Below are 13,458 nucleotides of genomic sequence, written 5' to 3' on the forward strand. Positions count from 1 at the left end.
CAGTTCAAAGCTCACACCCTTCACCGGACAAGATCAAAGTCCTCAGCCCAGGACTCAATTTTTGTCCCACCACCATAATGGTCTCACAGCAGACACAGAGAATTCATCAAACAAATGAAATTCCGGGAATTCTTCCAAGATGCTAGCAGCAAGCCCAATGAGACAACCAACGAACCGGATCAGTCGACAGAGAGATCCATGGGGGAATGGGCAAAGAAGGAGTCAAATTGGACCCCTCCAGAGGGCTGCTGCTCGGGGCTTGACAGGTATGCTCAAGCCATCAGAGAATGCGTGAACACCAGATTCATCAGCCACACTCATAAGGTAGTGCAAAACGTCACCCAAGCACAAAGCAATACTATCCGTGCTCTCAAGACTAATCGCAACATTGTCATCAAACCAGCAGACAAAGGAGGAGCCATCGTCATATAGAATAGAACGGACTACTGTAAGGAAGTGTACCGACAGCAGAACAACCTGGGATTATACTCATTGGAATTCAGAAGAATGAGGGGAGATCTTATAGAAACATATAAGATTATGAAGGGAATAGATAAGGTGGAGGCAGGGAGGTTGGTTCCGCTAGCAGGTGAAACTAGGACTAGAGGGCATTGCCTCAAAATAAAGGGAAGCAGATGTAGGACTGAGGTCAGGAGGAACTTCTTCACCCAAAGGGTTGTGGAATTCCCTGCCCAGTGAAGCGGTTGAAGCTACCTTGCTGAATGTTTTTAAGGCAAGGCTAGATAAATTTTTGAACAGTAAAGGAATTAAGGGTTATAGTGAGCAGGCGGGTAAGTGGAGCTGAGTCTCAAAAAGATCAGCCATGATCTTATTAAATGGCAGGGCAGGCTCGAGGGGCCAGATGGCCTACTCCTGCTCCTTGTTCTTATGTTCTTATGTTCTTAGGTAACCAGGAACACTACAGACAACTACCTGCCAATCCAGCCAAAGAACACACCCATCAACAGAACAGACTGGTCAGTCCTTCAGAGTACCCTACATACTCTCATCCCACGTAGGGGACTTCTACTGCCTTCCAAAGATACACAAAGCCAACACACCTGGACATCCCATCGTATCAGGCAATGGGACCCTGTGTGAGAACCTCTCTGGCTATGTCGAGGCCATCTTGAAACCCATTGTACAGGGAACCACCAGCTTCTGTCGTGACACTACAGATTTCTTACAGAAACTCAGCACCAATGGACCAGTCGAACCAGGAACATTCCTCGTCACAATGGATGATTCAGCACTCTACACTAGCATCACCCACGACGATGGCATTGCCACAACAGACTCAGTACTCAATACCACCAACTGCCAACTTCCAGTCACTATCCTACAACTCATCTACTTCATCCTTGACCACAAGGTCTTCACCACTGACAACCAGTTCTTCATCCAGACACACAGAACAGCCATGGGGACCAGAAATTGCTCCCAAATATGCCAACACTTTCATGCATAGGGTCAAATATGAATTCTTTGCTGCACAGAACTCAGAGCAAGCTATACAAGTTATACTGACGACATTTTCTTCCTTTTGACTCATGGCGAGGAATCACTGAAACAACTATATAGCGCTATCAGCAACTTTCAACCCACTGTGGACTACTCTTTAAAATCAGTCTCATGCTTGGAAACATACATTTCCATCAGGGACGGACACCTCAATACCTCATTCTACCTCAAGCCTATGGATAACCTTACAATGTCACATTTCTCTAGCTTCCACCCTAAACATATTAAAACAGCCATCCCCTACAGACAAGCCCTAAGCATACAGAGGATCTGTTCGTGTGAGGAGGAATTAAACGGGCACCTGAAAACGTTAAAGGACGCCCTCATAGTAACAGGATACGATGCTCAACTCATCGATCGCCAGTTCCAATGTGCCACAGCGAAAACTGTAACGACCTCCTCAGAAGACAGACACGGGATATGACCAATAGGGTATCTCCGTCATTCAGTATTTCCCGGGAGTGGAGAAACTACGCCATGTTCATCGCAGCCTCAAAACATTATTGATGACGATGAGCACCTCGCCGAGATCTTCCCCATGCCTCCACTTCTTGCCTTCAAACAACCACTATACAACCCTGTCATGGTAGCCTCTGCAACGCACACGCTCTCTCCCTCTTTCACTCTCTCTCTCTCTCTCACACACACACACGTCTGAATCTATGGGATGAATTTGTATTTGCAGATACGTTCTATCTTGTTCAAAAAGGACACAATTTATAGACAGTCAGTCAATGTGGCATTTTATAAATTCCTACTTTAGAAATAAAGCCAGACTGACTCCAAACCAAAACACAAACAGATTCCAAATGAGGCCTCACACCTAACATTGCATTGTCCGACCTAAAATGTCACTTCTTCTTTACACTAATAAAACCTTTAGTTCTCTCAGGACAGTGACTTGAAAGGAATTCGGGGATTTTTATATACATATTAATCAATTAAAACCTTCTAATTGATTAAAGATTTAACAGCATCTTAGGTTTGTTTAATACATCCTCATCAGTGGTGTGGCCCTTTGATCTTTTACTTATAAATTCTGTGTCTGATACCGCCTCTGTCACTAACACTGGAAGACGGAGTGAGGCTCCGAAAGCTTGTGTTTTCAAATAAACCTGCTGGACAATAACCTGGTGTCGTGTGATTTCTGTCTTTGGGTATATGGGAGCAGAAAGGAAGAGAAAACCAAAATAACAATAAGATCATAATTTTATATAAACACTGTTCATTTAAACTTTTGTAGCTCTATAAAAAATAAAATACTGGAGATCTTCAGAATTCAGACTCATTCTTCCATCAGCTGAATTATGTCATTCAGCAGTTAAGCCTAATCACTACAGAAATATACTGATAATTTCAGACTAAAAAGCTAACCTTTGCTCTTTACTCCTTATGTATACTTGTTTGAAAGAGAAGAAAAGCACAGGATAGCACTGAGATCCAGCAATTAAAATGTGACCTTTTCCCATTTGTGGCAAACTTCTGAGCAGTAACTGCTGCAACATTTCTTTCACCAAAATAAACGTTTACAAGAACTTTCTTGTGGAACTAACCTAATCCCTAATGAAACAGAAATATTTGTTAAGACTTAACAATGCAACAGAGCAGAGGGCTGATTTTTTGGAACATTTGTTGTTCCCTGTGGCTATCTGCAGTATTTATTTGTTCTGTGTGTGAACCTTGTGGAGGCCATGCAGGTGCAGTTTGTCTTTAAAAGTGTCACTTGTGGATCCACAGGGGAGTTACAGATTACTATCCAGTGGCAGGAAAGGCCCTGTCATTCCCAACCAGTTTTAAGCTTTGTGGTGGCTGCTTTTGTAGTAAATACCATAAAACGTCTGTGTTTCTTTTTAATCAAATTTTCTGATGCTTCCATGAGTTACTGTGAAGACATAGTTTAAGTACTTTAAGTGTGTAAATCAACAATTTAAGCCTCCTTAACCTTGACAAGAAATGTCTGCTTATGGCTGGAAGTAAAGCTCTTGGGAACCTGCATTACATTATTGCAAAGTCATTTACTTTGATTCACCCCTGAGCTGTAGATGGTATGGAACCAATGAAAGTCATGCAGTTTGTTGGTGAACTCCACAACTTTTCTGTAAAGTAAGAGTCTTTTATTAAAAGTTGTGGAGACACTCAGACTGAAATTTCATTATGGTCTGTTTTCGACTTTAGGTGGGGGCAGTGGGTGGTAATTTATAATCTGCTTCTATCCATTTCTGTTCAGGCAGGCAGCACACAAACCTCATGCTGCTATCTCGCGCAAATGATTATAATGTTGGCCTGAGTGGGGTTCGTGCTGTTAGCTGCTTAGGTATCAACGGAAGACTGACAATGTGATGCAGCCACTCTGTTCCTCATCAAGGCAGCCTGTCCCCCTTAAAGTGGAGCAGCACACAGCGGAAGGGTGCTATTGCTGGGTGTCTACACTTACACTGGCTACAAGTAGGAATGGTCCGTGTAAAGCAACAGGGGACATTGAGGGTTCCAGTTTCACAAATACTGCACTGGATATACTCTACAGGCAGAGAGGTCATGAAACCCTCAAGAATGGTCTCTGAAAGGAAAAGAACAGGAGGAGAAACACTTGTGTTACACATGAATCAGGCAATGACCATCTCCAACTCAAGATAATCTAACAATCTCCTCTTCACAAGTCAATATAATTACAGATTCTGAATGCCCCACCATCAGCATCCTAGGACTGTCATTTACAGAAATTTGACTGGAACAGCCACATAAATATTGTGGTCATAACTTTAAGTGGAAAGTTGGGGATGCAAAGGAGCTGAGGAGAAAAGTGGGACCATAAACCTGATAAAGGAGATGGCTCTCCATGTTCTGAGTCTAGCTGTGAAGGACGCCCTGGCATCTACTTCACTTTGGCACAGCATTGAGTTTGGAGCCCATCCATAAAATGATGGCCAAAACTCCTCTACAGCACTTGCAGACCCATTGATGCTGTCTTAGCACCCACTGCAGCACAAACAGCATCAACCCAAAATCTTAATGCTGCAGTGGAAGCTCACTTGAAGGTCATGAAATGCATGCCTTCATCATGCAGGTTCATACCATTGCCATCATGGCCAGTGGCTGTCAGTGCGCCAAAGGGCAGGCTGGATTTGAAGGCTGACAAGGCAGTCGGTTACTGGGACTGTTGGGGTGTTGCTCTATGAGAGTGGTAGTGACAATGTGGAGTATAAACCAGGACAACAATAGTCATGCTGTCACCACAACCACTCCACCACTACTCATGCCATTACTCCTTTGGTAGCCAGTCCAACCACTGTCACATAACCTGAGGTGGTTCAGTCCAACCGCTAAGATCTCAAGTCCCAGAGCTGTTAGAATTGTCCTGCGCAGCCACCTGCAGGTTAATCACTGAATATGATAGCCTCCCACTTGCAATGTTGCAGCAACTGAGGTAGCATTGCATAGGAGCACACAGGTGAGGACATCTGCAATACAAGAATGAAGGGAATGCACAAAGGAATACTTTATTTTCACTTATAATTTAGGATTATAATTATAATTAGATGTATTGTTTGATAAAAATATAATGACAAGGTTTCTGCTAATGGCTCCATTGCAGGATTCTGGACAGAGGACGCTGTGACAGAACACTGCAAATGAAGGGGGTGCCTGGTAGCAACGGAGGTGAAGAGACACAATCCTAAGGGAGCCAGAGTTTGAATGGGTGCTCGCAGACAGCTCATCCAGACTGAAGGAATCCCAATGTCCCCTTCCTACCTCCTCCTCTTAAGCCCTTGCTGTGGAACTTGCTTCCTCTGAGGCCTCAATTCCATCTCCCTGTCATCTTGCAGATCCAGAGGCTCTACAGCTACAGTCTCAAAGTCTGTTGTAGCTTTTGTGTGGCTAAAGTCATAAATCCTATGCTCTCCCTATGAAGATGCAACATCACTGTACCCCCAATCCAGAAACTTACCACTTCACCATCAAAAACACTCCATCGCACTTTCACAAACATTCTATTAGCAGACATCACTCAAGATTACCTCACCTGAATACTGAAAGGCTGGCCTTTAAATAGCACCAGTAGGGATGCTCCTCTCGGAACTAAATACATGTTCAACTTTGAGTGACAAGGGAATACATTCATGAGATGTGCGGCCCAAGTAGGGAACAAGTGTGTCAAATCCACTGGAATAGCTGCTTGACAGCACAGTCTGGCCAGCTAGAATACATTCAGCACACGCACAGAATGGGGCACTATATCGGCTGTGCCAGAGACAGCCGCAAGTATTTCATACCTACTCAGAGGCCTCTGGCTTCTGTAGCAAATCTTTCAGCCAATCACTTTTTCTAATAAGGCTCTTAAAAGGCAATATTTATTCATGGACTGATCCACTAAAGCCATTTAGATAGAGAGAGAATCACACAAACCACTACTGATCCATCAAACAATTACTAATAAGCAACATGAACAATTGTATATTTGTCTCTTTGCCAAATATAAATTGTAACAATAGATTTCTTTTCAATGGGGATCAAGTTTAGAGGATATCAATTAGCAACACAGCTCAAGAGAAATAATCACTGAGTCACATAAGCTAAATTCTAACTCTATCTAAAAATTAACTTAACTCTCATTTTATTCTTGAAGTTATAGCATAACGAGAGCTCCAGACTTTCTAAAGCATTCCCCTTTATTAATACAAGTGTCTATTAGGTTAAGCACAGCTACTAAGATATCTGTAATGAATCTTTCTCTAATATGTATCATAGAATCACTACAGTGACTAAACAAGCCATTTGGCCCATTGAGTCCCTCCAAGAAGCATCCCACCCCATCCCTGTAATCCTGATAGCTAATCACCTAACCTGCACATCTTTGGATTGTAGGAGGCAACAGGATTGCCCAGAGGAATCCCACGCAGACACAGGGAGAACATGCAAACTCCACACAGCCAGTTACTCAAGGGTAGAATTGAACCTGGGTCCCTAGCACTGTGAGGCAGCAGTGCTAACCACTGAGCCACTGTGCTATCCACAATATATAACAGTTGTTTAGTGTACAGAACTTGAGTTTTGCTGGAGAAAGACTTGCCATTGAAGCATTTTGTGTTTTACTCATCAGGCCAGAATCGCAAGCATATCAAATCTTGAAGGGAATAACAATTTATACTCCATGAGAAAAATGTGCTGACTGGTTGGAAAGGGGACTCTTAAGGAAATATTTTACAAGTTCTGAATTGTTTAACAATAAATTATGTACAACCTTGCATTCTCCATTAATACAGATGTCCAGTGAGTCTGCATGGCAGCGAGTTCCATCAATAACTGCTGGAGACCGTTCAGTGTAAAAATTATACCCTTCAGCCAAGCAATTTAAAGCACATGGCTTAACTCCACCTGTTGAATGAGAACAAGAGTATTTAAATATAAAGCAGATTAGTACAGTGAACTAATGTTCTCTACATGAAAAACACTCAAAAGGTAACATTTCATACAGGATTATTTGGCTTTAATCTTCTGAGCAACCATGCTTCCATACAATCAGAAAAATAAACATTGGGTTGAATTTTACCAAAAATCAGCTCAGTGTCAATTTCAGGGAGTTTCATGGACAAGTTCCCTTTGTGAGCTCTAGTGAGTTTTCTCAAGCAATTCTCCTCTGCTCATCTCATTATGTGTGCACCATTCTCACCATATCTTGTGCTCACCAGCAGCAGAAGTACTAATCACTGCTGGGACCAGCACCAGCACCATATTTAAAGTCCAGCTGTGCACCATGTCAATCACTGCCAGCCATGATAAGCCCTACTCTGCACACACCGTGGGAGGAAAACGAAAAAGAAAAACTCCTGAGGGCACATAAGTGGCACCGGTCATATTTTATTAGAAACAGAGTCTCACATCCGTAAATGTATTACTTCTTCATATCATCACATGTTTGATCAACTTTCGTTGTAATTGTAGCCATAAGAATGAAGCTACATGTGCTACCTTGACACAGACTGGCTGTCTCAAGTCTACTGAGATACTGAGAGTCCTGGATAAGGTGGACATGGAGAAGATGCTTCCACTAGTAGGACAGACTACGACCTGAGGGCCCAGCCTCAGAGTTAAGGGTTGACCCTTTACAGCTGAGATGGGAGGAATTTCTTCCACCAGAGGGTGGTGAATCTGTGGGGGTCATTGCCACAGAGGGCTGTAGAGGCCAAGTCATTGAGTGTATTTAAGACAGAGATAGGTAGCTTCTGGTTTGGTAAGGGGAACATGGGTTATGGGGAGAAGGCAAGAAAATGGGGTTGAGAAACATATCAGCCATGATCAAATGGTGGAGAAGACTCAAAGGGCTGAATGGCATAATTCAGCATCTATGTCTTATGGTCTTATGGTCCCACGTGACTGACTGACTGTATACAAGGCCCTGGATTGATATCAAATGCTGCCCTTGACTGAACATGCGGCACTCTTTTGACAGACAACAGTCTTCATTGGATTGACTGATGACTACTCCCGAGTCTTTTGAGACATGGACACTTTGTTGAAGCATGGGCAGTGTATTTGTGATATAAGCTGATGGCACATACTGGAGATGTCACAATGACATGCCACAGTTTTTTACAGCAATATGTCTGCCCCCTTGACTGTTCAGTGCTGGTAACTGGGGCAAGTATTTAACTTCCAAACGGGAAGTCAGTCATCGCCGTTGGCTGGTTTGTAATGCAGAGAGACATCAATGGTATAGGTTCAATTCCCACACCAGCTGAGGTTACCATGAAGGCTCTGACTTCTTGACCTTGACCTTTGTTTGAGGCATGATGACCATCAGGTTAAATTCACCACCAGATGTCTCTCTCTAAGGTCAGGACAGCCTCTGGTCCTCTGGGACTATGGCGATTACTACTAAAATGCTGAAAGGCAAGGCAGGATGAAAGTTGGGTGAGCTTGTAATTTCTGAACGAATCAGCAAGGGGCAAAACGGTAAAGCAAGGCAGAGAATTTAAGAGCATCCAAGTAGGCACTAAGTGTATGAGTCCTAAGGGAGCCAGCTTTCAGTCCTGAGATGCACCCTGCTCCAATCCATGTCATGAGTTCCTGTCCCTGTGTGCAAGCTGCCAGGCAGCAGCATTACAAGGAAAGATGTCGATGTGATTCAAAGTTCAGCACTGAAGTGGAGAACTGTATCCTAAATGAGTCAGAGTTGCATCACAACGATGTGGCTAGGCTAGTGCATTTGCATTGCCAACCTCCATGGACATAAGATGCAGATGGTAACTACCCATGGAGCTGTGATGTTGAGGATTGCGAGCTAAGATGCAGGCTTGGAGGAGCAAGCAGTAAGCTCAACCTGCCAGGTATCTGCTCTTTCATGTCACAAATTGTCACCATATAGTTTTTGTCTTCTGTGTGGGAAATAGCAAACTGCAAACAAATGAGGTGAAAGTAAGTAATAATGAGATGTTAGAGTATGCAAATGAGCCTCTCAACATTCACCAGTGAGAGTCTCATCATGTCGTTCAAATTTTGGATGGAAAAATCAGACTTATTTTCTCAATATTAGGAATCACTATTTTCTAAGCTTGCTATATTTTCCCAAAAGACTCTCCATTACTCATATCATTCAAGGGCAGCTGGGAAAATTCAGTTCATTGCTATTAATCTGGGTTCAGTCCTTCGTTATCCCCCACCTCATCTGAAGCCCCTGACTGATGCTAGAGTACAGCTCTGTTGGTAATGGTAGTATCCCATTACCTTATCCAAGTTACTATTTATCAGGTATGGACAACCTTTTAGTAACTGACTTTCAGTAGAGGGAGGAGACCAAATGGTTGAGGTCAACAATGAGGAAGACAAGGCAGAGTGAGAGGCCACTTGTTCTCTACTGCCTGATCCCCACTTCTGACCATATTAAAATCTGATGTCACCCACCATTCATAAACATGAATTTCTCACTAGCTGCTAATGGGTGGAGATCACGGACTGTTTGATGAGTGTTTTCAGTTGTATATTAGCATTGTAAGTATGAAAGGGAATGAAAAATTGAAAGAAAATTAATCATATTATCATATATATTGTATAATCATATAAATCATCATTGCTGAACTATTGTCTGTGCTTCTCAATTTTGCTTCCACATGGATCAGACACGAGATTTCTATAAAAAGGGAGGAACAAATCAGAGAAAGAATCACGTCTAATTATTTATGTACATGTCCTGGGGACAGTTATATAATACTGCCAGAGAGATGCCTACCCATCTGAAATAACCTGACAGTTAATTGGTCAAGGGGAATGCAGGAGGAGAAGAAGGAAAAAAATAGTAAAATAAATGGCAACTAAAAGCAATGAGATGACACAGAAGTGTACTAACCTCCAGTGTATGGCTTCCAGTTGTAATACTTTCCACGAAAAGGTAAATTATCAAAGTCTGCACACTGCTTTTCACGAAAGTCACGAGATCCTGTTGGGCATGGCTAAATGGAATTGGGGACAGAGATTACACATTTTTTTTGCTGCATTTGAAGAGATATGTTACTTATAACATTTTCCTGGGGGCCATTTTCCCTCCCAAGAAAAGCAATATTTTCAAAGTCAAATGTGAAAGAAATTGAACGCCAAATGCAATGAAATAAAAAATAAATTTTAAAAATTCCTATTCTAAAAATAAGTCATGTTTAAGTTTGTGGTGCAGGTAATTTTGATTTTTCTAGGTGCAGCTACAAAGCCTGAGCTACCAAAGCAGTTTCAATGTGCAACTACCATAATTTAAGTTCCAGCATGCAGCTTGAGCATTATCAATTGGGCACAATGTGTTGATGCTTGCAACACCAAAAAGGCAAAACTGTAAGCTATTTTCTTTCTTGCAAGTCAATAAGAGTTGTGTTAATAAACAGTCCAACATGGTGAGTTAATTGTTGAGTACATAACATCATTTACCAGAACAGTATTTACCTTTTGTTTTTTTATTTCATTGACAATCAACTGAGAATACTACAGCAGATCACAACTAGCAGTCAGAACTAACAAATAACTTTAAATGTTAAACAAAATGCTATTGTGTTTCTGTAATATGAGTTAATGTGCAAATGGAGCGACAAAAGTCAATTTCTGTTGTTGTTACATGTTCAATTATTTTAAAATTTACTTGTTGCAAAACAGCAACTGGCCTTTAGCTTGTGATATTTGACGATGTTTACATACAGCATATTTGGAAGTAGTACACTGGATGCACAATTGTCCCAAAATTGTAAACAGGTCCCTATCTGTTAAAATCATAGAGGTGACTATGCTAAATGACAAAATCACAGAATTGTTACAGTGCTGAAGGAGGCCATTCAGCCCAGTATGTCTGCACCAGATCTCTGAGTCTTTTATGTTAGAGCCAATTTGATGTCTTTTCTCCATTACAAAGATATTGTTTCTGCATAAATAATAATCCTTTTTGCATGCTTTAATTAAACCTGCCTCCACCAGAGTTCCACACAGTATATTCCATACTTTAATTACTTACTGCGTAAGTTTCTTTTCTCTTCTCACATTTGCTTGTTTTGCAAAACACTATAAAACTGTGTTCCCAGGTTCTCAAAAAGTTTGTAACCTGCCCCTGCATACTCATTAGAATAGCATGCTTTAATTTATATGGTCTCCCTATATTCTTTGTACCAAACAGCATCACCTCACACTTCTCCACAATGAATGGTTTCTCCCCGTATTCACTCATACCAAATTCTTCACAGGTTTGAAAACTTCAGTATAATCTCTTCTCAGCCTCCTCCTCTAAAGGAAACCAGTTCTAAATTCTCCAATCTTTCCTTACAACTGAAGTGTCTCATCCCTGGAACCATTCTCATAAAACTGCTCTGCACTATCTCCAATGCATTCACATTCTTGACTCAGTGTGCCATCCACAGCTGGGCACAATGCTCCAGCTGAAGTCTGACCAGTGACTTATATATGTTCATCAAAACCTCCCTGCTCTTGGACTTTGTGCTGCTATTTATGAAACCTGGAATACTGTATGTTTTATTAACTGCGCTTTTTAAATGCCCTGCCATCTTTAATGAGTATGTACATATATACGCAGCTCTCTCTGCTCCTGTTATACCCATTAGAATAACATGCTGCAATTTATATCGTCTCCCTGTGTTCTTTGTACCAAACAGTCTCACCTCACACTTTTCCTCAATGAAGTTCATCTCCCATTTATCAGCCCAATGTACCAAGTAGGTGTCCTTTTGAAGTTCTAAACTGTTCTCCTCAGAGTGTATAATGCTTCCACATTTTGTGTCATCTGCAAATTTTGAAATTGTCTCCTGCACGCCAACCTCTAGATCATTTGTAAATTATATAAATACAGCATAGAAACAGGTCCTTCAACTCAGCATGTCTACGCTGACCAACAAACTCCCAACTACACTTTATTTAAGAAGGGCAACAGGGATAATCCAGGAAATTATAGGCTGGTGAGCCTTATATCAGTGGTAGGAAAATAACTGGAGAAGATTCTTCGTGACAAGATGTACTCGTGTTTGGAAAAGAATGGACTTATTAGAGATAGTCAGCACGGCTTTGTGCAGGAAGGTCTTGTCTCACAAATTTTATTGAGTTTTTTGAGGAAGTAACAAAGATGATTGACGAGGGTAGGGCAGTGGATGTTGTCTATATGGACTTTACTTGAGCATTTGACAAAGTCCCTCATGGTAGGCTGATCCAGAAGATTAAGTCACATGGGATCCATGGTAAGTTGGCAAATTGGATAAAAAATCGGCTTGGTCATGGAAGGCAGATGGTAGTTATGGCAGGGTTTTTACTGACTGGAGGTCTGTGGCCAGTGGTGTTCAGCAAGGATCAGTGTTGGTACCTCTGTTATTTGCAATATATAGAAATGATTTGGATGAAAATGTAGGTGGTCTGATTAGTAAGTGCACAGGCAACACGGAAATTGGTGGAGTTGTGGATCATGAGGAAGGATATCAAAGAATGCAGCAGGATATGGATTGTTTGGAAAAGTGGATGATGAAATGATAGATGGTGTTTAATCTGAACAAGTATGAGGTGATGCATTTTGGGAGGTCAAATGCAAGAGGATAATATACAGTTAATGGCAGGACCTGAGGAGCATTATTATACAGAGGGATCATAGAATCTAAGTCCATAGCTGTCTGAAAGTGGCATGACAACTGAATAAGGAGGTAAAGAAGGCAAATAACATGCTTGCATTAATCAGCTGGGGCATTGAGTATAAAAGTTGGCAAGTCATGTTGCAACTGTATAAAACTTTAGTGAGGCCACATTTGGAGCACTGTGTGCAATTCTGGTCACCACACTATAGGAAGGAGGTGAAGGCTTTGGAGAGGGTGCAAAAGTGGTTTACCAGGATGTTTCCTGGGTTGGAGTGTATTAGCTATAAGGAGAGGTCAGACTAACGGATTGTTTTCACTCACACATTGGAGGTTGAGGAGTGGCCTGATAGAAGTATATAAAATTATGAGAGGCATGGATATGATAGATAGTCAGAGTCTTTACCCAGGTGGAAATATCAAATACTAGGGGGAATGGGTTTAAGGTGAGAGGGGAAAGTTGAAAAGAGTTGACCGAGGCAAGTTTTTATGCAGAGGGTGCTTGGTGCCTGGAACATGCTGCCAAGGGTGGTGGTACAAGCAGAAATGATAGCAACGTTTAAGAGACATTTGGGCAGATACGTTTTTAGGCAGGAAATGGAGGGATATGGACTATGGGGCAGCACGGTAGCACAGTGGTTACACTACTGCCTCACAGCGCCAGGGACCCGGGTTTGATCCCAGCCTCGTGCGACTGTCTGTGTGGAGTTTGCACATTCTCCCCGTGTCGGCATGGGTTTCCTTCGGGTGCTCCGGTTTCCTCCCACAGTCCAAAGATATGCAGGTAAGGTGGATTGGTCATGCTAAGTTGCCCTTAATGTGCAAGCTAGGTGGATTAGCCATTTGG

General features: G+C 42.0%; 1 protein-coding gene across 1 annotated transcript in view; it reads right to left on the minus strand.

Moving 5' to 3' along the window:
* Nucleotides 1-13,458, minus strand: part of adamts6 (ADAM metallopeptidase with thrombospondin type 1 motif, 6) — a 304,519-nt gene that overhangs the window by 83,345 nt on the left and 207,716 nt on the right. The window contains exons 14-15 of the mRNA XM_048598741.1: nucleotides 9,863-9,965; nucleotides 6,761-6,894 (exon numbers count right to left, since the gene is read on the minus strand). Coding sequence (XP_048454698.1) covers nucleotides 6,761-6,894; nucleotides 9,863-9,965 — 237 coding nt within the window. The remainder of the gene's footprint in view (nucleotides 1-6,760; nucleotides 6,895-9,862; nucleotides 9,966-13,458) is intronic.

The sequence above is a fragment of the Rhincodon typus genome, chromosome 1 (genome assembly GCF_021869965.1).
Source record: "Rhincodon typus isolate 14 chromosome 1, sRhiTyp1.1, whole genome shotgun sequence".
Classification (NCBI taxonomy): domain Eukaryota; kingdom Metazoa; phylum Chordata; class Chondrichthyes; order Orectolobiformes; family Rhincodontidae; genus Rhincodon; species Rhincodon typus.